At 42.7% G+C, this 24,933-nt stretch overlaps 2 protein-coding genes across 8 annotated transcripts in view; one reads left to right on the top strand and one right to left on the bottom strand.

The window, feature by feature from the left end:
* Window positions 1-7,527: 7,527 nt before the first annotated feature.
* On the bottom strand, window positions 7,528-9,015 carry esm1 (endothelial cell-specific molecule 1; the record flags this gene model as incomplete). Its single annotated transcript, XM_084571801.1, is given in 7 exon segments — window positions 7,528-7,865; window positions 8,048-8,191; window positions 8,511-8,823; window positions 8,825-8,880; window positions 8,883-8,916; window positions 8,918-9,000; window positions 9,003-9,015. Coding segments are annotated over 7 exon segments (738 nt in total). The 3' UTR covers window positions 7,528-7,770.
* Window positions 9,016-10,799: 1,784 nt separating this feature from the next.
* Window positions 10,800-24,933, top strand: part of LOC311507736 (putative E3 ubiquitin-protein ligase HERC1) — a 37,093-nt gene continuing 22,959 nt past the window's right edge. For all 7 annotated transcript variants that reach the window (XM_084572205.1, XM_084572204.1, XM_084572203.1 and 4 more), the window contains exons 1-29: window positions 10,800-10,865; window positions 13,149-14,151; window positions 14,698-14,793; window positions 14,885-15,067; window positions 15,288-15,500; window positions 15,685-15,783; window positions 15,896-15,992; window positions 16,103-16,246; window positions 16,424-16,551; window positions 16,866-17,010; window positions 17,102-17,273; window positions 17,373-17,507; window positions 17,636-17,801; window positions 18,283-18,408; window positions 18,745-18,969; window positions 19,600-19,752; window positions 19,940-20,072; window positions 20,340-20,543; window positions 20,639-20,854; window positions 21,077-21,250; window positions 21,401-21,515; window positions 21,677-21,794; window positions 22,459-22,660; window positions 22,784-23,084; window positions 23,163-23,211; window positions 23,299-23,344; window positions 23,735-23,988; window positions 24,376-24,564; window positions 24,736-24,856. In XM_084572205.1, coding sequence (XP_084428331.1) covers window positions 13,180-14,151; window positions 14,698-14,793; window positions 14,885-15,067; window positions 15,288-15,500; window positions 15,685-15,783; window positions 15,896-15,992; window positions 16,103-16,246; window positions 16,424-16,551; window positions 16,866-17,010; window positions 17,102-17,273; window positions 17,373-17,507; window positions 17,636-17,801; window positions 18,283-18,408; window positions 18,745-18,969; window positions 19,600-19,752; window positions 19,940-20,072; window positions 20,340-20,543; window positions 20,639-20,854; window positions 21,077-21,250; window positions 21,401-21,515; window positions 21,677-21,794; window positions 22,459-22,660; window positions 22,784-23,084; window positions 23,163-23,211; window positions 23,299-23,344; window positions 23,735-23,988; window positions 24,376-24,564; window positions 24,736-24,856 — 5,176 coding nt within the window. In that variant the 5' untranslated portion in view covers window positions 10,800-10,865; window positions 13,149-13,179. The remainder of the gene's footprint in view (window positions 10,866-13,148; window positions 14,152-14,697; window positions 14,794-14,884; window positions 15,068-15,287; window positions 15,501-15,684; window positions 15,784-15,895; window positions 15,993-16,102; window positions 16,247-16,423; window positions 16,552-16,865; window positions 17,011-17,101; window positions 17,274-17,372; window positions 17,508-17,635; window positions 17,802-18,282; window positions 18,409-18,744; window positions 18,970-19,599; window positions 19,753-19,939; window positions 20,073-20,339; window positions 20,544-20,638; window positions 20,855-21,076; window positions 21,251-21,400; window positions 21,516-21,676; window positions 21,795-22,458; window positions 22,661-22,783; window positions 23,085-23,162; window positions 23,212-23,298; window positions 23,345-23,734; window positions 23,989-24,375; window positions 24,565-24,735; window positions 24,857-24,933) is intronic.

Below are 24,933 nucleotides of genomic sequence, written 5' to 3'. Positions count from 1 at the left end.
GAGGAACAGAAACCTTAAACCTTCCATACATCATCAAGCGCGGCTCCGGTTTTAAGGTGTCTTCAAGATGACATACACAAATGACTGCGAGCAGGCTCCTCAGCAAACATTTATTCAGTCTCTCTGTTCTCACTCTGGTGCAAGGCCAGCTGTATACACACCAGCGGAAAGTGCATCCCGTTTGTTTAGGGGTGGTCTGAAAGTTTTTTTTTAATTTCAAAGTGTTCTTGGGAAGAAAAAAAAAGAGCATTTTGTGTGTACTATACAAAAATCTGAATAAACTGTGATGACATCTTGTGGAGTAAATTCCTGTGCAATCACTGAGTCTCATATTTAGTCACTTTATCGTAAGAAATGATTTCAAAAATAACTTATATAAATATATATATATATATTTAAAGATATACATCCCAAAGTATATGCAAAATTAGATCAGTGTAAGAATAAATATATAATATACTGAAATAGTCATTATGCAGTCTGCCGTTTATAATATAACCACGGGACAGATCCTAATCTATCCTTGGCACATGTCAGCCAAACCTGAGCCTGCAAAATGTGCTCATTACTAACGAGGAGGAAAATTCCAATCTACGTAGGAGGTGGCTGGCGTGTCAACAATAATTACTTCCTCAAAATCCAATCAGCTGGTCGAGAATTGGATTATTTCCAAGCTCGCGTACAGTGCGTGATATACTGTCGTAGGCTCCCAGAGCGGCTGCCTGAACGGAGTTGATGGAGGTGTTTTCGGTGGAGGGTGGAGGAGGTGAAGATCCTGGTGGGTTTATTGAGGTGTTAAAGGGTCAAGTGAGGGGTCAGACTGAATGCATTACCTGTTTTTGATCTACTGGCAGAGAGGGATGTCCTCGTCAGCTTCATCTTAAGAAGAAGCAGCAGTGCGGGCCGACTGTGGTATCACGTCACAACCAGCAGCCAGCTAGCATATACACCGATCAGGCGTAACATTATGACCAGCTTCCTAATATTGTGTAGGTCTCCCTTGTGCCTCGAAAACAGTTGTGACTCATCAGAGAATAGACATGGGCCTTCTGAGGGTGTCCTGTGGTGTCTGGCAACAGGATGTTGTCAGTGGGGGAATTTGAGGGGAGGGGCCTCTGTGGATCATCCCACAGATACTTGATCAGGTTGGGATCTAGAGAATTCGGAGGCCCGGTCAACACCTTGTGCTGCATCCCGCTTTCTCCAGTCTGAAGCCATGCTAGCTTCCCGATTCCTTCGTCCAGTAGTCAGCCAAAAATGATGCATTGCGTGAAATTTGGTACAATGTGATGGCATTGTTCGCGCTGTAACTTTTGCTCAAGGCCACTTAGTGTGACTCAGACTCAGTCTCAGTTCCATTTTAATAAAATAATGGTGAAAAGGAATATTGGGTCATTTATCATGATCTTTTTATTTAGTGCAGTAAGGTTTATATCCAACACTCAGAAGTGAGTTCTTTCCTCCCAGTAAAATAAAATCACTCCAAAGAAGATTAGTTTTCTAGGTGTTATGAGGCGTCCCTGAAGATTAAAAATAAATAAATAAATAAAAAATAGAAATTATATCAAATTCCGTGAACAAACAACAGTAAGCTCCGAGCCATCTGTCCTCAGCCATCCTTCGGCATGCTTTATTGCATTTGCAGGACGAGGAATGCCGAACATGAAACGCTGTGACCTTGTGACGTACGGAGTGGCCGTCTGTAATCAAACCGGAGCTGCATCTACTCCCGTGAGATAACGCGGGAGGCCTCGTCTGATAGAGAGCGGGATTAGAATGGATGAATCTTCATAGATGAAGCCTCTGGGAATTACATTTTTCCTCAATGGGTTCTGCTGTTCTCATGGCCTTGCGCTCAGAGGCTTTGGACGGTCGGTGACTTCTGGACAGATAATGAAAAAATCTCCAGAGGCCCGTTGCAGACATGAAGCCTCTCCTGGTGGACTGGGAGGACACTCACTGAGTTTTTATATTGCAGCGTTAATATGTAGTATTAAAAAAATAAAAAAAAAACAGTAGGTTTGTGAGATTCGACAGCTGTCAGTGTCTCTGCGGCGAATAAGTGTGCATGACAGTGGTTGGCAGGTGTCTGTCAGCATGTTCCTGTCTGCATCATGACGCAAAAGGAGCAGAGAGAGGTGACTGAATTCTTGATTTGTATTTAAATGTTTAGTTTGGTTAAAATGTCCTGAATATCGGTTAAAACCCAGTAGAGAGGGCAAATTGAATAGATGAATTAGGAGACTGCAACTAAGAAAAACAGTCGTGGACATTAAAGAGGCTGTTTAGATGCAGAAACAATGCAGTCATGTAAAGTCTCTGAAACCTGTTGTACGCACAGAGCAGACTGGCAAAAGCAGTATTATAAACGAACAGAAGTAAAATAGAGTAAATGCTAGACTTAAATTTATCAAATAGACACAAACGTGACTTAAAATTAATGCCAAAAGTTGATTTTTGATGGTTCTGTATAATTGTTAATCAGTTTAATCCATTGGAAGAGTCATAGCTTGGTGTTTATAGTTTATTTCTACTGCCCCCTAGTGGCCAATATAAGTTATTGCCGGTTTAACCAAATAAAAAGTGACATGTTGTTCTATCAGTATCTTATCCTTTTGACTATATAATAAGTACAAAAAATACTAAATTTAAGAGTAAATATTTTACTCTGTGAAGGTCAGCTTAATAGGTAATATATATTTATTTAGTCTGCTTGCTTCAGTAGAGATAGAAAATGACTGAGGAGACATCGCCTCATGTTTCCTATCCGCCTGATAGTTGTTGAAAGGTCACACACACAAACCCACAGACCCAGACCCCAAGATGTTCACATGACTGGGGTTATTTGTGTACACACACACATATCTTTCTAACAAGTATTTATCAGACCCTGGAGCTCTTTTCTCTCTTTCTGTTTACATGAAACTGAAAAATACAGCTTATCTAGGTCACCATGAAACTGCAAACAAAAGAAAATACTTCACATGAACTATCTATAAGCAGCTACATATGGACCTAGTGATAATTATTCCTCCTTTATTGAGAGACAGGAGTGTAAGGCTTCCTCCTCGATGATCTCCCACGCTCCTCATGGTGCAACATTGCTCTCTGCTGGCGATTTCTAAAACCAATAAATGTAAACTGGCTTGTTTAAAGCCGTTTCTCTTCGTCTTTATGCTCCTCTGCACGCTTCAGCGCTGCTTTTAATGTTTCATTTAAGAAATTGAGTGGCACGGCAGCGTATATGGGACAGTTACAATACAGTCAATGCTATTAAATTCATATGACGATTATAAAGTACAATGATATAAATTAAAAATAGGTAAAGTCAATGTAATGTTGCACAGCGAAACACCTCCAAACAAAATGAACGGTGCATTGTTAAAATAAAAAAAATAAAAATCAACTATGTAGTACAATACCATCAAAGAGCCACCAGAGTTCCATGTGTATCACCAAAAAACACATAAAGACTTATTTTGGACTGGAACTATAAAAGCACATTTTGTTATTGCCATTTTTTATTTATATGATGCACGTATCATTAATTTAGTTTGCAATCACTGAAAAGGTCCTTTCTTTTAATCTCCTTGAAGTGAGATAATCAAGTCAAGTCAAGTCAAGTCAACTTTATTGTCAATCAAACCATGCAACAGTACATTACACAGCAGACTGAAATTGCGTTTCTCCCATACTCCAATGTGCAATATTAAAACAGGATATGACACATTCTAAAAACATGACACATTCTAAAAACAGATAATGGTGCAGTCCTGCAGTATCTTATATAACAACTTCACAAAATGAACAAGCTTAAGTTGTTGTGCATTTAGACAAACTGTCCTTTCACATATACGAGACCCGGCCTCCGTGAGGCCCATGATATTCTCACCAACACAATAATGGCTGTAAAATATATAAATGTAAAATGTGCTTTTTTCACGTTTATTCATGTACATTCATGACAAGGTTCATATATTGTTTTGTTGCCTTTACGACACTTTGCATAAGATATCTGAAAGACAAAAACATGGCGTTTAATAAGATGCAGTTTGTAAGTTTTTCTCATGAGGACGTGATCCCATGACGTGAGAAACTGTCACATATGGCTATTTTCTCTCTTAAAAGTGTATTAAATTAGGATGCGGGGGTAAAAACAATATTACTGATTCTAAATAAATCCTGATGGGAAAACGGAAAATTAGGAGAAAGCAACACTAGCTGTTTTCTAATTAATGATAAACACGTTCCACTTAACAGGAGCCTGCACATGAAGGGGGTCTTTGACAGTTACTCAAAGTCTGAACACATCCGTTGGCTGTCTGCTTAAACTAACTCTCCGCATTTCTGAGGTGAGAAAAAAATTCCTCCTCGCGTCTTTGAGGAAAAGACAGTTCCTGCAGGAGCCAGAAATCTGTCAAGGGTCGCCAAGGTCAAGGCTCCGACCTCTTGTTTTGCTCCTGACACTTCACAGCGCTGTGTTTCTGAGAACCGCAAGACAAGAAGAGGCGGAAAACGCTAGATTAAAAGAACCAAATTACTCGTTAATCAAACTCAATTCAAGTCATCTGAATAGACTGGGGCCTTATTTTGGTATCTGCAATCAATGCAATCAATCGCATCGGTTCATTTCCTCCTACGCCTCCTACGTGTTTGCGTGTTGTCTCCAATTAGCCCCATCATTCTACAGCTACGATAAACAACCTGTAGAGGCAGGGCCAGACTGTAAATACCAGAACATCTATTTGCAGTAAATCAGTGTTATTTACTACTCCATTCACGCACCTTTGTTTCTGCAGAGGCGGCAGTGACGTGCTCAGGGAGTCAGATAAAGGGTATTTCTCACCAACGCTTTCCTGTTATTTTCCAGGGTCCTTTGTTTGGTGGCGGGACCTCGGCCGGTCGGTTCTCAGGGGAATGAGAGGAACATTCGAGCCAGAGCACTCACGAACTCCCCAGGTCCTCAAGCGCAGACTGCTCCCATACCTGTCTGCATCCCTGTGTGTGTGTTTGTGTGTGTGTGTCACCTTGTCCTTGGCTTGAGGAGGTAAATCCCTGGAATGTAATTTATGTCTTTTTCTGGGAACTTCATCTCTGTTTTTTTTTTTCTCTAGACATAATTGGAAATGTGTGGACACAATATATTTATAGAATAACCCTTTGTTTTTTTCACATTTATCAACATTAAAGTTGCTGCCGCTTCAAATACGCCCATCAAACTTGTTCATTTGGTGCCAAGCCTTCATTTAAATAACGGCGGCAGTGTCTTCTTCTAACTCCCAGCAGCAAGAGGACGCGGCCCTTTCGCACTTGTGTGTCACTTTATAAATTCCAAGCTTTGAGTTTGTCACTTAGGAAAAAAAAAAAAAAAAAAAAAGAGCCTTGCTTTTAAATTCCTGTCCCGAGTAGACACAACAACAACAGGAAGAAGGGACATTTTCACAGGTGTCAGGAAGCACAGGAAATAAACAAGCTGGATGCTGGAAAACATTCTTGTACCGGCAAGAGTCAGAGGTGAGGCTAATAAGAGATATTTTTAGCTCGCAGGGGAAGAATTATTGTGAAATCGCGCCCAAGATGCTTGATACGTATATATTTTTAATCACCGTTTGATGCTGGATTATAAAGGGATGATGCAGGGGAATAGCATCCTCCTCCTGTCATACTGTCTTGGATCTTTATCCGTTAAAACATAAAAAACACACTGAATACTTGACTGAATACGTATCATATAAGTGCTCTTATTAATTTAATTTTTTCTACTGGCTGCTTTATATTTCATTTATACCAGAACAGTGGGGTTTGCAGGTTCAGATAATCTATTACAGAAGCTTTTATCATCATCATATTCTTACTTCAATGATCTTGTTCTTTTAGGACTTTGGTCAGATCTGCAGGTTTAAAACATGATACAATTTTCTTTTTTATTTAATTGTGAGAACACAAGACATTAGTAGAAAAAGTGTAAAATATAAAAAATAAAAATAAGAGTCTCCTGATTAGGTCTGTCTAACTTAAGATCTAAAAGATCCAAGAAATGAATGTTGTATATTTTTTTTACATGCACTTCTCGAGAAAGTAGTGTCATAAAATTTAAATAATTTTATGACTTTTCTCCACATAAAATAAGATCAGGTAAGTTAAAAATAGTTTCCCGGGTATATCTGCACAGACCGAGAGACTTACTTATGAGACTTACTTCTCCAAATCAGTTTCCACAGTGATAGCGTCATTGCTCTTCTTTCTTTCTTTCTTTCTTTTTTTTTTTTTTGCTCTATAAAAATATTTTTCCATGACTTAGAGATGTTTTCTACAAGAGTATTTTTTTGCCATTTGTGGAAAGTAAGTAGGCCATTCCACAATTCCAGAGTCAAGGATGTCTGCGACGTTCTCAGCAATGAAAGCCACCTCTGCTCCTGTTTTTGAATATATCATGTCATATTGTCATGGGAAACGCGGCTGACAAGAATTCCTTCTGCTAAAAAAAGACCTGCTTCTCTCCAGACCTCTTTGCATTTCTGCACCAAATATTAGCCCTTTTTCCCTCTCCCAGAAACAAATATCAACATTTTCTGTCTGTGTGCCGCTGGAAGTGTGATTGAGCGCTCTCGTGAGGGGAGAGAATCTTCCCATCATGGAGATATATCATTATAGTAACACAAAAGCGCTGAAAATGCCTAGAGAATTAGAAGAAAGATTATTATGAGGTTAAAAGTGCCTTCAATTCCAGCGCTGTGTCTAGCTGATCGTCGCCTCAAGGATTCGGGATAGACGTATACGGAGAAAACTCAAATGAGGACATGAGCTCAGAATGAGAGTTGCAGTTTCATGACCATAAACTGAAGCATACAGCCAAGACGATGCCGAACAAGTGGTGCCATGACCTTTTAATGCGTTGGAGTTACTTTTAAATGCACTGCTATGGCCAAGAAAGGTCAGTTATGAGATATGGGGACTTTTCATCACATATTTATGGGCATTTATTGCCCACATATACGGTTCTGTTTTATTTATATAGCGTCAAAACTGTCTCTTGAACTTCTAGAGTCTGACCCAAACAGACAAGTTCATGCATGCACCGTATATGCATGATTCAGATAATAGTACATGATACTCTGTGATGCATGATACATGTGATACTGATAATGGATAAAAAAAAAAAGGATGGATAGAGCCAGCATTATCATCTGTAGCCTTAGTCTGCAGCTTAGTTTGTATACAGCGGGCTCATTTAGATGCCATTAATTTGTAATTATGCAACTTAATTTAATGGATGAAGGCAATCAAAAGACAACAGTCAGTGATAACTTTGGTTTAATTGCAAGAGCATTCTTTACAATGGCTGGTGTTATATACATTACATCATCCGTGTCAGCTTCTCATATATCCACAGTACAAATAAAACTAAAATACTTCAATAAAAACTATTGCCGTAGACTTTGGAAATAAATGCAGGGTACATTCTGCTGAACTTCCACAAGAATCGTTTATGAAGGCACACAAATTAACACTGAAGCTTGTGGGTAACAACCGCAAGACCGTTTAATGTATTTATCCTCAAAGCTGACAAAGAACAGAGAGAAAATCAAAAGAGAATAACTGGATATTTCATTAGAAAAGATGACGTGCCAAACGAAACAAACAGAACCTCCAGATGGGGTAAAAAAAAGAAAAGTTTCTCATCCCTTAACATAATAAAATATATCTTTCAGTTCATTTATAAGTTAATGCTACATTTACACTGAACAGATTCAGTCTTGTCAGCACTTGTCAGCGAGGGTTGAGCCGCTTCGGAGCCGTGGATCTGTTTGTGTGCTGGGCAGTGTTCTGGGAAGCGCTGACTTCTCCCGAGCCCACCTCGCCCCCTGAGAATGCAAGAGAGAAGGAATGCATTTATCATTCAGTTTTTGCAAGAGTGCATTCTCACAAACGATATGCCTTCTCAGAACTTGATGTAACCCAGACATTCCACTCCTTATATCATATAATCCAATAGTACAAAGGTGGGAGAACAACCTTTATTGGAAAATGTTTTTTTTTTTTTTACCTGCTTGTGGCTCAGTCTTGAGCTTGCTGGCAATCTTGGCAAAGAAGGTGAGGTTGAGACAAGCTCCAGTCTCCCTGTCACAAATGCCTCCTTTGCAGTTGCAGGTCTTACGGCACTCAACCCCATAGGTTCCATAGTGACAGTCTGTGAAGGAAGAGATTTTAATTTGTAACCAAGAGAAAAAGAACTGCAAGTGCATGTGATATTGCTGCAGTATAGATGCTTGAATGTCTGGGATAGTCAAGTTAAATAATCAATTCATAACTGGATCTGGAAACCCAGAGCCTCTAAAAAAACATCCAACTGTGCTATGTATTAAAATAATTCATAAATTCTGGGCTAAATGATGGTAATAACATGAAGGGATATTGAATTTGGTGCAGCACACCATCTCTATTCAAAATGCAGCATGCACAAATATAGCAGCAAGATCTTAAAAATAACCTGTTCAATCTGAATATACCTTTGCAAATCCCATATTCGTCTCCATAATCGTCCTCGTCCTTGTAGAACTCGCAGAATAACCCCGGTCCGCACTTCACCCCGTGCATCCCCGACACTGTGCGGTAACAGTGCTCCCCTCTGCCGGCCGCGCAGACCTGGCAACAGCCGCAGTCATCCAGGACCGTCCGTGCGCACCGCTGCGTCCCGCCACACCGCTCCGGGTTGCATCTGTCCGGGCAGTTCACCGCGTATTTCACACTGGCGCCCCACGCCTCAGCATCATGCACCACCAGAGAGGACAGCACTGTGATGAGCAGAAAAGACATCACTGGGGCGAAAGTCCGGAGAGCTCGAGGAAGGCTGCGGGTCTGTTTTAGATGAGCGGTCTGGGGAAGAGACGAGAAGAGCAGCGGAGCACCTCTGTGAAGACTTGAGTGAAGTGACCTGTGGTTCATCAGGTTGCACGGTTATCAGCGATGAACAACTTTGTTTTGCACATGGCTTGCCCTCGTCAGTTTCCTCATTCCGGTGTTGTCGTCCTTTTTTTTTGTCAGTCAGTCCCCCTTTTAGAAATCCGGCTTGGAAGTGGGATTAACTGTGGACCGCCATCCAGGAATTGAAATCCGTGTGACCTGATGTCATAAGTTATCTTTGGTTTGTTTTGTTTTTGTCTGAGTGACGAGAACCCCCAAACCTCCGATTGCATCAGGTCTGTCGTGACTGTGGCACCGTGCAAGAATTCAGTTCAATGTTAGTTTAACATAGTAGAAACTAGATTTTAGAAATTAATTATTTTAGATCTCAAAGTGAAATGTAAGGGAGAAAAAGCAGAAACTGATGAAATAAACATGAATGCATGTTTTGCAGCTGTTCACTAACTTGCAAACATAATCATAGGGCCTATTTTTATTGTTTGCAGTAAGAAAGTCTCACTCATGTCTCATTTTAAAGAAAAACGAAATAAGTTTCTTTCATGACCCAATTTATTGGTATTAGGCTACTAGAAAAATATTATTATTGCATAAATAAGTGGTAGAAAATCACCAGATGTTAGACACACACAAAAATGACCAAAGCACAAAGTCAGAATCAACCAGCAGGGGCTTACATGTGAGTTTAGGAGCCATTGCAGTCCAAAAAATAGTCTGCATCCTATATTTCCCATAATGCAACACCATCAAAGTTAACAAACATACCTGGCCGTACACACCTGAATAATATTGTTTTCGCCTCCCACAAAGTTTTGGTGCATCGGGATATGGACGCAGGCCTACTGAGGGTGTCCTATTGTGTCTGGCACCAGGGCGTCGGTAGGGGAGTCTTTGGGACCCGTGGGTTAAGTGGAGGGGTGTCTGCATTCCACAGATACTTGATCAGTTTGGGTCAACAACTTGGATTATTTTTCATGTTTTCTGAGCTGTTCTTAAACAGTTTTTATGATGTGGAGGGACACATTGTCCTGGTGGGAACGGCTGCTGCCATTATGGGAGTGCTGTTGCTATGGGGTGGGGGTGCCAGGTCAGCAACAATGTTTACATGAATAGGACCAGGACCAGATTTCTCATCAGAACACTGCATTGCAACAAGATTCATTCATTCATTCATCTTCTGTAACCGTTTGTTCCTGTTAAGGGTCACGGGGTCTGCTGGAGCCTATCCCAGCTGTCATCAGGCGAGAGGTGGGTACAGCCTGGACAGGTCGCCAGTCTATCGCAGGGCTAACACAGAGAGACAGACAACCATTCACACTCACACTCACACCTACGGCCAATTTAGAACTACCAATTAACCTAACAAGCATGTCTTTGGACGGTGTACCCGGAGAGAACCCACGCAGACACAGGGAGAACATACAAACTCCACACAGAAAGGCCCAGTCGGCTGATGGATTCAAACCCGGGACCTTCTCGCTGTGAGGCATCAGTGCTAACCACCTCGCCCCTGTGCCGCCCCTGCAACAAGATTATTAATGTTATTCCCTTCAGCTGTCATTGGTGTCAGTGTTGTGGCTGATCGATGTACATGTTAAATCCACCTAGTTCCTTTTCATCCTATTCAGTAAAGACTATGTATTTTAACAAAAAATATGTAAATATAACCCTGAATTGATAAGGAATCAAAATGTGCTTTTATACAAATATAAAAATAGAAGAAAATTAAAAGATAAATGAATTAAAACTCGATGGTGATGAACACCCCGAGACACGTGGGGGCGCTAAGACAGTACTCCAACGCTGGTCGTCGCCGGTGATTAAAACCGCCGAAGAAGAAGCTGAAAGCGGAGACGGCTGATGATATTTGCGTCCAAGGGAGACCTCACTGGAACGGGGCAGGTAGCGCAAACCGCTTATCGGCCGGGGCTTTTACTGTCAAGGTAACTCACACGCCTGCCGTCTGATATCTAATTTTACAATAGCTCGGTTAAAACGTAACTGACAGCGGCGTTTAGGAGCCGCGGGTGGTGTTTTGCTGCTGAGGGCTGTCAGCGAAAGCAGGGGCTTGGTCGGGTTTTGACAAGCCACGGACGGAGCAGACTAGCAACTGCACTGCAGCCAGCGTTAGCTCAGCTGTCACCGCATGATGCAGAATAATGTTACCGGTGTTTGTCAATGACACGGCCGAGGTTGAAAGATTTCATTGTTTGTGTTCGGCGTCGCAGGGAAGGACACTGCGCGACAGCTGAGACGTAAACCGTGTCAGCGTGTGCAAAATGCTAGCTTTAAAGTGACAGACTGGGTAATGTCGTTAATTTTAAATTAATTTGAGCTCAGTGTCTTGTTTGTCATTTTAAATAGCAGTTGGATGTAATTAAGTTTCTGCGTGGCATTTTCTAATTCATATTATTACTGAGAAGAAATGTCCATCCGTTATCCACAGCGAATTAATGCTTATTGTGGTCAGGGTTGTCCTGGCAACATCAGCCCAAACGTCCCATTATTGACCCAGCAACTTCCTCCAGCTCTGTCTGGATGACATTCAAGCCTTATCTAATAAAAAAAGGAATACCTCCAGCCGGTACTGAGTCAGGCTTTGGGGGGTCTCAAGAGTGGAGCAATCAGAAACGCGTAAAAGGAGTTTGCTTTATCCCTCTTATGCAGATTGCTGTGGTGCAAATAAATAATCCACAATCTTAGTAATAATACCATTTTCTGTTAGTTCAGGTGAAAGCTAGACATTTTACTTTTTTTGTCTGGTGCTTCCATTTCAATCTGATATATTTTGGATGGTTAGTTGGACGAAACAGAAGCGAAGTTGAAGTGATGACAAAAATAATCTTTAGTAGTTAATTTATAGTGTTTTTTGTGTTTATGAATACATTTGGTTTGATCCCCCTACTAGATGAGCCTTGTTTTTATTTTATTTTAATAGATAACAGGACATTTGGCTCAATTTGTTACCTTTACTTTACTGCCGGTAATGTACAACGTGCGTTTCTGCGTGTTTACTAGACATTTTTTTTTTACATAAAGCTGGCTACCTGGAAAAAACAGGATGTCCGATCTCACGGCGTTTATATCCCGCAATGCCAGATATTTTAAAGCGGTGATGATTGCATTGCTGGTGGTTTCCTGTTGGTGGTTGTCTGAACATAGTGCCCACTGCTATATCAATGCTCGCTGTTATTTTTGGCCAGAGTGGAAACCATATAGCCCCACAGGCCTCAGGCACTGCAAGAGAGACGAGGCTCTGTGACTGTGGACTGTGCTCACATGTTTAGCAGTCTGTAACCCGGCATTCACACTCTCATACGGGTTCGTGTTTTGGTGCAAGTTTTTTGTCTCAGCCAAATATGGCTGTATGATGGTTAATTTCTGCTTTTTGGTATACATTTAGACGGCTGAAAACACACTGGGGTCACGGCAACACAAAAAGGAAATGCAATTGTAGTGAAGGCGTTGAATTAACTCTAAAAATATGTCTTTCTATCACTAGCTCATTGGGTATTAAACAATATTTTAGCATATGTTGTGAGAATGTCATTCCGCTAATATTGTCATAAAAAAGATCGCCTATGCTATGAATGTTGACCTCCACATTGTGACTACCACATTTTAACCTCTTCTATGACCTCCTCATCATTAACGTCTAACCACCCTACATCTGATTATCTAAACTGCGGCAATGTTTCCACCTAACAGCAGCAAACTTGTTCTTTATTTGCCTGGAAGGCCGAGATTAAGGTTTAGGTGTGGCTCCTTTGCATGCGGCTGAATGGCGGCGCGCCGGGTGATCAACTTGGAGATAATGACCGAGAGGGAAAATGTGGATGAATTAAATTAAAACGATATATTGCATTATCTTTTTAGTGTATAGCATAATACCTTTGAGACAACAGCCCCCTCATTAGTGTGGGTGTGCTGCTTAAGCAGTTATCAAGGGGTGAGCTGGCCTATTTCAATGATACCCACTGGGCCTGTGGCAATAGCCTAGATGTACTGTATGCTGGAAGTGTGCCAACGCTAAAGAGAAACCTGACACCTTCACGCTGAATTTACTTGGCAGCAAATCACATTAGAACATTGGTTTTCAGCAGCAAATGTTTCCTGCAAATTTATGACGGAGATGGAAGTGCCATTTCATTTTGTTAATCAAATGTGAGGGAGTGCTGTGCCGCACCGAGTCCCCGTTTTAATTGTTCTTCCTTCTAATTTTGCAGGTGTACATAAGAGCGTAGATAATGCTCAGACATGGTGCCTTGTCAAACCCATGTGTTGCTGAAGTGGCAGGAGCACTTCAATAGCTCCTGGGCAGCAGAAGACAGCGTGCAGACAGCCAGGAGGCATGGTGCTGCTGTGCTCTACAACAAGCTCCTTCACAACAAGGAGGTGGTGACTTTGGCCCAGCCTGTTCAAGAACTTGTCGGCCCGCGCCTGCCTGACTTTGAGTGCGAGTCCAGTGCATCGGCGGAGAAGGAAGAGTACCTGTCATCGCTGCTTCACAGCCAGCGATGGCTCGCTCACCGCATGCTGACGCAGACCTCCTACACCCTGGGCCTCCACCGCAGGCTTTTAGTTCTGCAGAGGATCTACTACGCACTTCACAGCAAATACCATGACAAATTCCGCGTGCAGCTGCCCTCTCAGTCCACAGACAGTGGAACTGAATGTGGGCAAATCGAGCCGGCCTCAGAACCTTGCTTGCCGGGGGGAGCGTCTAAAATCAAGTCCGGTACAGATGTTCTGATAGAAATGGGGGTGAGGACGGGTTTGAGTCTGCTCTTCTCATTGCTGCAGCAGAACTGGAGATACGCAGCGTCTGTGCACCCAGAGTCTGTGCTTTGCAATGACGTGCTTGCCACAGCCTCCTCTGTCCTGGCTTCGCTGCCGCCACTTTCTCTGGCTAACGAGAATAAGATCCCATCAGTGGGTCTGGACTGCCTGGCGCAGGTGGCCGAGTTCCTTAAGAAGACATCAGTGAGCAGCGGGAGTGGTGGGGCAGACCCGACCGGCAGGAGGCTAGCGCTGGAGCTGCTGCTCGGCCTTGCCATGCAGAGAGGCTCCCTGAAGTTTCTGCTGGAGTGGGTGGAGGTAGCCTTAGCTGCTTCCATGTCCTCGTCCACCTCTGCACTGTCTTCCTCCTCCTCACTGAGCTCACAGCAGTCCGCTGGTGTGGGCTTTGATGTCGTCCATCAAACTCTTCTCCAAATGAGGCAATATTCGGTGGGTCATATACTTTATTTTGCATAAATGACATATTTGCAGTGACAGCTGTGGTTGTTTAAGGTCTTTAAATGTGGTTATCTTTTATGAACATACTGATAAGCATGGGCCTTTTGAAGCTTGGACTGATGCTTTAGTGTTCTGCTAATCTTTAAGACTGAATTCGTCTTCCAGTCTAATCAGCTAAAGATGTCCGTTGCCAACAACCTCATTATACTGCACATGTTATGTATCAAGTATCACGTCGCTGGTGCTTTTTATAATGTGTATTGATTTTACCTGTGAGCCGCATTCAATATATGTGCAACAGACTAAACGGAGGGATCGCACAAGTTGAAACACAACTTTTGATTTGTGAGGGGAAAAACAAACAATTTTTCTCCCTTGACTTCATTTGTTGCTTTATCATGCAGTGGCATGTTCCTGTTTCTGGAGACGACAGAAGCTTTTCTTGTAAATAATGGTTACCAGAAATGGCGGACTTTAAAGTCTCTTAAATTAAAAACACTCCAAGCTGAAGGATTAAGGTGAATACTCTTTTCCCAGGGTTTCCGAGGGGAAGCTGTCAATACTCAGGTGCTTAAGAAGGACGCGGATGGACTCTGTCGACTCTCCCAGGCAGCTCTCTCCTTGTTTGAAGAGGTGAGGCAGAGCTTAGCGACATGCATATTGACAGTATTAAGTTCTTTCCGGTGACCAGATTTAAGGACCTCACCCTCTTCTGTTTCGACAGATTTGTAACCTTGCGTCCTACTGCCTGTGCTCCTGCAGCACGGATGCGGCTGCTCCTGGCACAGAGAGTGACACAGTCATGGTGTATGTGTGGGGCAGCAACAGCAGCCATCAGCTGGCAGAGGGAACGCTGGAGAAAATCCTGCTGCCAAAACTGACGCAGGGCTTCAGTGATGCTCAGATGGTATGGCTAGCTATTGGTGTCTCATTTTTCCTTCACAAAAGCTTTTTAAACCATTTTTCATCACTTCTATTCATTGTCTACACATGTAAAACCAAAAGTTCACCTTAAATCAGCTTCTAATACCACTATCAGTATCACTGCTGTCTTTTCTATAAACGGTTGAGGGTTTAGAAAATTGAAAGCATGCGTGAAACACCATCCTATAATGTCCTTCTCTTAGATTGAGGCAGGACAGTACTGCACCTTCTCAGTGTCTGCGGATGGTTCAGTGAAAGCATGTGGAAAAGGCAGCTATGGCCGACTGGGCCTGGGGGACTCCAACAACCAGTCCATGCCCAAGAAACTTGTGCTCGAGCCACATAGGAACATGAAGAAAGTGTCCTCCTCCAAGGGCTCTGATGGTCACACTTTGGCTATCACTGTAGAGGGAGAGGTGAGAAGTTCAACTTGACTACTAGTACTGTGAATATTTTAAAGCTTGGAGATTGGATTTTTTGACTGTTCTGTAAATGTTTAGCGGCATTAAACCTACTGCAGCATGTTTCAATTAATTTTATTTGGTAGATACAATGCAGAACTAGGTTCGCTGTGTCATAAAACTTTATAAATACTTTCAGGTGTTCAGCTGGGGTGATGGAGAATACGGAAAACTGGGCCATGGCAACAGTGCTACACAGAAATACCCCAAAATTATCCAAGGACCACTGTTAGGAAAAGTAAGCCTGCAGGAGATGCAGCTTGTGGGAGGGAAGATGAATGGGAAATGTAACAGTGGTGATATATTTTGTTTATGAATATACTTTTCACTTATAACATCATCTCTTACAGGTTGTCGTTTGTGTGTCTGCTGGCTACAGACACAGTGCTGCTGTGACTAATGATGGAGAGCTTTACACGTGGGGAGAAGGAGACTTTGGCAGACTTGGTACTCACCTTGCTTGATCTTGTCTCGATTTTTTTATTTTTTTCAGAATGAAAACATTCCTTTAGTACAGAGTTGCAACCTCTGTTGTCCCGTGTTTCTACCTGCCTCAGGTCACAGCGACAGCCAGAGTCGAAACGTGCCCACACTGGTGAAGGACATCAGTGGTGTTGGGCAGGTGGCCTGTGGGAGCTCCCACACCATTGCTGTGGCACAGGATGGACGCACTGTGTGGTCCTTTGGTGGAGGGGACAATGGTGAGTCGACAGATTACATACCGTTTGACTTAAATACATAATGAATGATTTCTGTGAACTGGTGGAAGTCGCACCTTAAGTTTCTCTTGAATTATCCTTTTCATCCTTTCGTAAAAGATATGTCTTGAGCTAGTGTTTTCACTAATGCAAGTTCTGGGATATGACTCATCCATGCAGGTAAACTAGGTCATGGAGACACCAATCGCGTGTATCGCCCAAAGGTCATAGAGGCCCTGCATGGGTTCATCATCAGGAAAGTGTGTGCTGGCAGCCAGTCATCTCTGGCTCTTACCTCTGCAGGACAGGTGAGATGCAAGGCTGCGAGTAAGACATAGATTCTGAGTGTCAAATTTGGCTAGCACCAAATTACTAGATTCATGTAAGACTGAGGTGATACTTGTTGTTTTTACACTCTTGAACAGTGCTGTTCTGTTGACAAAAACGCAGTCATAAATATCCAAATCTCCACCAAAGTGTAACTAACTTTAACTCTAAATTGTCTTTGGTGAAAGCTTTTATTTTGGAGGAGCATAATAACATCACTCTACCACATACCATTGTTATTCTCCACAAGGTTAATTCATATGTTTTGGGTTTTTGTTTGTGGTATTTCTTTTAGGTGTTTGCATGGGGCTGTGGCTCATGTTTAGGATGTGGCTCCTCTGAAACAACCTCTCTGAGGCCCAGGTTCATAGAGGACCTGAGTATAACCAAGATCATTGATATCTCATGTGGAGACAGCCACTGTCTGGCTCTGTCCCATGGTAAGAAACTGTCAGTGGTTAACAGTCAGTGCATTTGAAGGAGTTGAAAAATGTCTTCTGGTTACAACTCCTGGTGTTCTCCTGTCATCAGAGAATGAAGTGTATGCATGGGGGAACAACACTATGGGCCAGTGCGGGCAAGGCCACACTTCTACACCTATTACCAAACCCAAAAAAGTGCTTGGTTTAGAGGGCGTCTCCATCCAACAAATCACTGCTGGCACCTCTCACAGTCTGGCCTGGACTGCAGTTCCAACTGACAGGTAAAGCCTCAATTTCAAGTGCATATATTCAACAAGCACAACTCATTAATATTGACTTTTAGAATAGAATAGGTCTTTATTGTCATTGTCTTTTTCCAGGCAGCTGGTGGCATGGCACAGGCCCTTTTGTGTCGACTTGGAGGAGAGTACATTTGCCTACTTACGCAACTTCCTAGAAAGTTACTGTGATGGCATCAGTAACGACACACCCCCTGCTCCATTCTTGTCTAAAAGGTATGAAATTACCTCACACCTGCATGCAGTTACCGTAACATACTCACTTTCTTTACTTATACTTCTACACACTTTCCCTACTGTTCACCTAACCAACACTCGTTACGCTCTTTGCATCTGTTCCTCAGGGACCACCATCATTTTCTTTTGCTGTGCATGAAGCTGCTGTCCATCCACTTGTCCTTGGCCCATGCGGGTGGCACTGGTGCTATGGTTTTGGGTGCTCAGGGCAGGCCCCTGAGAAACCTGCTCTTCAGGCTCATAGACACCAACATGCCAGAGTCCATACAACAAGTAAACCAACTAACTAATTTTCCTAATATACTTATACTTAAGATAATAGATTAGCCAAAACATTGTCATAGTTGTTAAAAATCTCTTGCTTGTTGTACAAATGTATAGGGTAGGAACTTTAAAAAGGGGAAAGGCATTATGGCGAGTTAGCTGGATGAGAGCATATTGTGGGATGCTCCTGGTCAGCAATGGTGACCACCTACTATCGGCGGTCCAAAGAGGGACACGCCATGAATTTGTGGTAGTGTGCTGGGAGACGTCTTAGGTGCAGTGGCCTGCAACCTGGGACCACAAGTTCATCTTCAGAGGTCTTGCGGAGTCAGTGCCTCAGCTTGTCCCAGCTGTTTGGGCGACCACAGCAAATGTACAACCCATCTCACCAATTGTGAGATGGCATAATGTTATTTATTGCAGTAAATACTAGCTATTGATCCCATGTGTCCCATATCCGTGTCGTGCTGACATTGTTTTTCATCCTCAGGCCGTTCTGAACACGCTGTCTATTGGTGCATCCCTGCTGCTGCCTCCACTCAGGGAAAGAACAGAACTGCTCCTCTCCCTCCTCCCTCAGGGCCCTCAGAGTTTGAATGTTCTTTCTAAAGGACAGGTATGTAGCATGCTATATTATTGTACTAGTGTGCACAAGTTCTTCTATATATTCCCCATCCAAAATATGGTCCATATAAAAATGTTAATTGCAGGACACAAACTATTTATACTTTATGTTTCGTTGGCTGCTTCTCTTTCCTTCTTGTAACTGTGATAGTGATCCAGATAGTTGGATTGAGAACGAACCAATGGACGGAGCTAGAACATCCCAGTGCAAGCTTGAAGGAGTGTTGCTAGGCAATATCTGTTGAAGACTGTGTGTGAGTGTTGTTGTGAAAACATGTAACTGTGAAATCGGCATTACCTTCTTCTTTCCTTTGTGTCTCTTTCAAAGCGTCTGCAGTTAGATATGGTCCTCAGCAGCCTTCAGGACCAGAGCCATGTAGCTTCTCTGCTGGGCTACAGCAATTTTGGGGAGGTGACAGCCCTGGGACCTCCGCTGACGCCCGCCATGTCAGTGCGGGCACACTCGTCGTCCAGCTCCGTCGAGGCCTATGACCCTCTGCACTTAGCAGAGGTGCTGCTGAGAACCCTGCTGCTTAGCATAGGCTTTTACACGGTACGAAACAAGGGACCACATGTGAGGTGAACGGGGACAGATTTACAGTTTGTGACATATTTAGTGCTTTCCTTTTCTCTGGCTAATCTGGTTGTTTTTATGATTTCTCTAAAGTAATTTGTTCTTGAAGCAACTGCACAGGCTAAAACTATTAAAATAGCAGTTCATTCTAATAAAAAAACACATTACAAAGCAGTGCAACTTGGAAGAAAGATGATTTTCTACAGACCGTAGGCTGTATCCTATGAATATTACAAGAGTCTCCTAACTTGGGATAAAAAAATAACAACAGATACATTTTCCTGTGCCCTAATGCCAACATTTAACACAGATCAAATATCTTTATCGGTCACCGTGTTTACATGTTTTCCTCTATGTAAAATAGCGACATATATTTTTAGATCCTAGATTAAATATCCATAGATATTTTTAGATTTCAGAGCTTTTATTTTGAAACTTTGGGTTAGTTGGTTCTTGATAAGTAATTGTTCTAACAGCTCACTTTTGAAGTATATAAAGTGGTTTGTGTTTTATTATCTGTGGAGTTCTGGAGTTTGTGGATGTTTTGCATTCGTTGGTGTTTAATTAGTATTCTCATCCCTCTGCATGCTTCCTCTTTCATTCATAAAGGAGCAACAGTTTGGGGAACTGGAGAAAAATAGTGACAAGCAGCTATGTGCTGATCAGCAGGGACAAACTGATCCTCCCTCTCAATTCCACCAGCTGCTGTCTGGACTGCACAAACACCTGCTCGCCCATTGCTACATCCATCCCAGCCCTGAGGTAAACCAGAGAACCAGCTAAACGCAATGGAAAATGTGCAGTACAATAGCAAAAGTCGACGCCTCATTTGTAAATGTTCCTGTGTACACAGTAGTCTTATGTTGACATATGTTTAAACGCTTTATTTTACTCAGAGCCCTTTAGTGTCGTAGGTACCCTTATGTTAACAATTTCGTCTGCCCTGTAGGACGACAGCAGCGTAACACTGCTTCGGGAGCATCTTTATCTGCTGCTTCCCTGTGCTGCTGAGACTCTCAGAAGATCGACCAAACTGTTGAAGGAGAGTTCCCCAGATAAACAAATGGTTAAAAAGCTGCACAGTAAGAATCATGACTTATTATTAAGTAAGATAGTACTACACTTATATTCACAAAATACAGTTCAAATCATTTTTTCAATTTATTTTGACAAATTGAACGGTAGTTAAAAACAGTACAGAAAATATCTATGCATATTTGGTAGAGTTCTGTAGACCAATAGTTGTGCGTTTATTTGATGACAGGCACCTGTTTATGTGTTCATTCCTCATCCCACTTATTTTTATCAGTCATTCTAACCCCCCTCTCTCGTCTCACCCCTTGTCCCAGTGGTGTTGTACAATTCAGTGGCTGGCAGTCTGCTGTGCCAGGTAATGTATTCCCTGCTGCTGCTGCCTCTGGGCACCGTTCAACCTCTCCTCAGCCATTTACTGGCCTTGTTGGAGCACCTCAACGATTTCAACAGGCTGTTGCCAGAGACAGTCCTGCTGGAGGAACAAGAACTAGGAGTGGAGGCTCAGAAAGCCTGCTCAGGTCAGTTCAGAGATCCTTGGTTTGTTGCAAATATAAATCAACTGTTAAAGGCAGAAGATATAAATGCTGAAGATAACAGGGTATCTTTGTAATAGATAAAAGTGAAGAGAACGCAAGCCATGGACAGCAGCAGGAAGAGTGCAGATGGGTATGGCTGTTGGACCTCGAACGGTCTGTGGCGTTGGCAGTCGGCCGCTGCCTTGGCGGCATGCTGCAGGGCCCACCACTCTCTCTGCAGGAGAAAACGTCAGAGATCTGGCTATCAAATGTCCTCCTACGAAACGGTCTTGAGATGGACTTTGAACAGCTGGGTAGGAAAACACACTGTCTGCTGTCGGGGCTTTCAAAATGTGCAAGTGTGTCTGAAATAGATACCACCTGGATGTGGAAACAAATAATGACATCTTAGATCACAAGGCCACAGATCTTATTATTGTCCAACTGAGAAAAATTTAATAATAGTCTGTATTAATCTTAATCTAGTGTAGATGTATAGTTTTATCATGTGTTCTATGCAATGGTTTGTCCCATAGACTCCAGCATGACATGGCTGACTGAAGTAGTGCTGCTGGGTAGTACTGATACCAGACTAGGAGAGCTGAGTCTGACTGAGGAAACCAGGACTTTACTGGAACTCGCACTGGGATCCTCTAGAGGACTTGCAGGCAGCCTGTGGTGGAAGATGGAGGAGTACGCTCACAGCAAAGGTAGTCTGATTTGCATGTACCTGTTTACGTTCATGCTTGATTTTGAACATTTTTTGAAATAGAAATCTGATAAAAGACACCTATCTTTAAAATTAAATCCCACTTTATAGCTTTGTTGTAATTCAGCTGTATTGTTTGCTGTGAGAGCAGAATGGGATAGTGGAGGCTCTTCAGGAGATTGTCTGCTGCAGATTGTCTGTCGCTGCAGTCTGGCTGCTCTGTTGAAACACACTGGACTCCATAATGAGGCCTTTTGTCACGACAGGTCAGTAACACAAATGGATATTTACTGAAACACTTAAAGCTATTAATACTCTCTGAAAGGATTAGCTTAAGTGTCTCATGTTTGTTTAAATTCTACTTTTCTTCTGAATTTTGTGGAACTATGCTAATTTTCTACTCCGTTTATTCTCTCTGCTGAGACAGATACGAGCCCTGTGAGATGCTGTTTGATGTCTATGAAACGGTTTATAAAATCAGAAGCACTCTGTTGGCCCTTAAAAACTCTCCAAGGATGTCCCAGGTGCAAGCAGCTAACAAACAGGTAAGATTACTAAAAATACTCCACTTAACGTTATTGTCAGTTATGTACACCGATCAGGCACAGCATTATGACCACTGACAGGGGAAATGAATAACATTGACCTTCTTGTGACAATACAGTGTTCTACTGAGAAACCTTTGAACCTCACATTCGTGTGGATGTTACTTAGACAAAGCATAGCAATGACACTCTTTGATGGCAGCAGCCATACCCAGCAGGAATGATTTAGAAACAACCCAAAAAACTTGAAGAACAGCACAAGATGTTGACCTGGACTGCAAATTCACTAGATATTCACTGGATCCCAAACTGATCAAGTATCTGTGGGATGATCCACAGAGGCCCCTCCACTTAACCCATAGGACCCAAAGGCCCCCCATTCACAACATTATGTTGTCAGACACCACAGGACACCCTCAGAAGGCCCATGTCCATTCTCTGATGAGTCACAACTGTTTTGGAGGCACAAGGGAGACCTACACAATATTAGGAAGGTGGTTATAATGGTATGCCTGATTTTGATTGGTACTGTAGCTTATCATTTTTTCTTTTGAATTTTAAATTGACTCAATTGCTCAGTTTTTCCTGAATTTATTTTTCAACTGTATTAAAAGGACATAGTCTGGTAAATCTGATTGATTGAACATATTTCTTTGCTTTGCAGATGTCTCAGTCTCCCCAAAGTCCTGACGTAGACAGGGAAGAGCCATGCTCCTCAGTGGAGCAGGTAGGAAAGGATACTGAGCAACAATTAGGAGGCCACTGTAGCCGGGAGGTACAGGTGCCTCCGACTCCAACAGCAAACCACAACCAGGAAGAGGTTGCAGATGAGGATAGATTTGGCAGCAGTCGTATGTACCTGTCAGGTTAGAAATGCATATTTTTTTATTCATTCTTGGTATCTTAATGCTCACCAACAGACAGTCTGAGATAGAAAAATACACAGTCACAAATCATTTCATCCTCTGATATCTTTCCTGTCACGGCAGAAGTCTTAGAATCCTTCATGGCCACCCGGGAAGCCATGCAAGTACAGCAGAATGTGACCGTCTACGAGTCGTTTGGCACTTCCAACCTCCCCAGCAGCATGGAAAGCCCCGCCAGCCCAGAGAGAGAGACGGAACCCAAGCAGCAGTGGGAGAAGCACAGGGAATCCGAGGAAAGCTTGTCATTCCCTGCGGCCTGCCATCTGGTGGTGTCCCGGTGTCTCTTCCTCCTGCTGGGGGTCAGGCCTGCTTGGGTGGAACCTAGCGAAAGGGAGAACAGTCAAGCTGTGACCACTGGGGCAAGGTAGTGTTTGTGTTGTTGGTTTGTTTGGTTTATAGCACTCTGCTTTTGCGCTAACGCTCCACGTCGTCTCACTTTCAGGAAGTCGTCGTCAGAATCCTTTAACACGGCTGTTAATGGACGAAAACAAGTAAGCATCATGCTGCACCAAAGTTTCATCAGCAAGTTTGATTCCGGTTACATGTTATATTAATGTAGTGCTCTTGGCTTTTTTTAGCCTGACCAGTCCAAAAACTACTCTGGATCTTCCAAGAATAAAATGGGTAAGAGGGAAATCTGCTTTGGTCTCACCGGATAGTGTTTCTATGCCGAGCTGCTGGGAAGGGATAGTAACACGATACACATAGGGAATTTCATACTAAAGACACTAACTCAGATTGCTGAAGCCACATTTTTTTGTTCTGCCTTGGTATGCATTTTTGCACAAAACAAGATATACTGTTATCCCATTGGGAAGGAATGTCCTAACAAGCAGTATGTATAGGAGGAATGATTACAGCTAATAAAGCCAGTTTCTGTGTTCATATGGGCACTTGCCTGTTGTTCGAAGATGTAGTTGAACTTACTAAAAAAAGGAAATTCCCCCTTTATTTGTTTCTTTGTTGAAAAATTACTCTGACCTTTATTTTACTGTATTCATCCGTCTGCCACAGGCCTACCTCTGTGCTCTTTGGGGATCATGAAAGATGCTTGGGATCGCCTGCGGCAGTGCATCAGCCCGACCGCCACTATGTCCCACTACAGCAACAACACTTTGCCCATTCTTAACCAGGTGTTCCACTTCGTCTGCGGGAGCCTGGTCCACTTATCACCCCCCTCACCGACGCTGCCGGGCGGACAGAGTTGTAGTCAGGCAGATCCCAAGGCCATTACATTTGCCATACTGCAGCAGCAACAGCGTGCTGAGGTGATTGTGATTTTTCTTTTTGTATTTTAAGTTAAAAACAAACTATTATTCCTGCTGTGGAATCTCAGGAGCTAGTATTTCGTTATGTACTCGTTTTTTACATTTTATAATTACGGAGGGGTTTTCAGCCACCTAGGCCCATAAATGCGGTAGGTGATTATTTAAAACTACAAGAAACTACTTTGTTATGACTTGGATGTTTAGTACAGTATTCGTGGAGAAATCTCCTTGTTCTATTGTTGTCATGCAGTACCAGAGCTAAAATGTGACAGGTTAAACATCACACCCTATGGCTTATATTTAACTGCTGCTTTCACATGAACCACATGTTCTGTGACTAAATGTCAAGGCCTTAACTGAATATGAACTATCTTCTGTTATGACCAGATGCGTCTGGAGGCCTTGTGTCAGATGTCGGCCTTCTTGTCCAAGATGGAGGAAAAAAGCAGTGGGTCCACTGTGTCTCCTGCATTGTTGCAGTCTGTCCAGCTCCAGTTCCTCTCTGGATGCTTCGCCTTGGGAACACAAATCATTGGCTCGCACTCCGGGGCTAATTACGAGACTCAGCATTACATGGTACATCTCATAATCATACTGTCACAATGTTTGTGCAGAGTAAAGATGCAAGGGAAGAATTAATATCTAGTTCAATCCAGATGGAGAGAAGAGATACTGGATATTAAGGTATTTTTAAATGTCTTTTCTTTAGTAATATGTTTTTTTCCAATCTTTTTCATCTCAATTCAGTGTGGCACGCATTCAGCTTCTATAGATACGCAAAGAGAGCTACAATCTGCAGCCCATACCTTTTACCAGCAGGTGGTTCGTGTCCTCAAGCAGAGGGTCCTGTTGGAAAGAGAACACCCAGGTGTCCTCATTATTGTGTTTTACATCTCTTAACCATACTGTGCCATCATTTGAACAGAACTGTATTGCTCCTCACTG

This window comes from Chelon labrosus (assembly GCF_963514085.1).
Source record: "Chelon labrosus genome assembly, chromosome: 22".
Taxonomy (NCBI): domain Eukaryota; kingdom Metazoa; phylum Chordata; class Actinopteri; order Mugiliformes; family Mugilidae; genus Chelon; species Chelon labrosus.
This window is presented reverse-complemented; position numbering and strand designations above follow the sequence as displayed.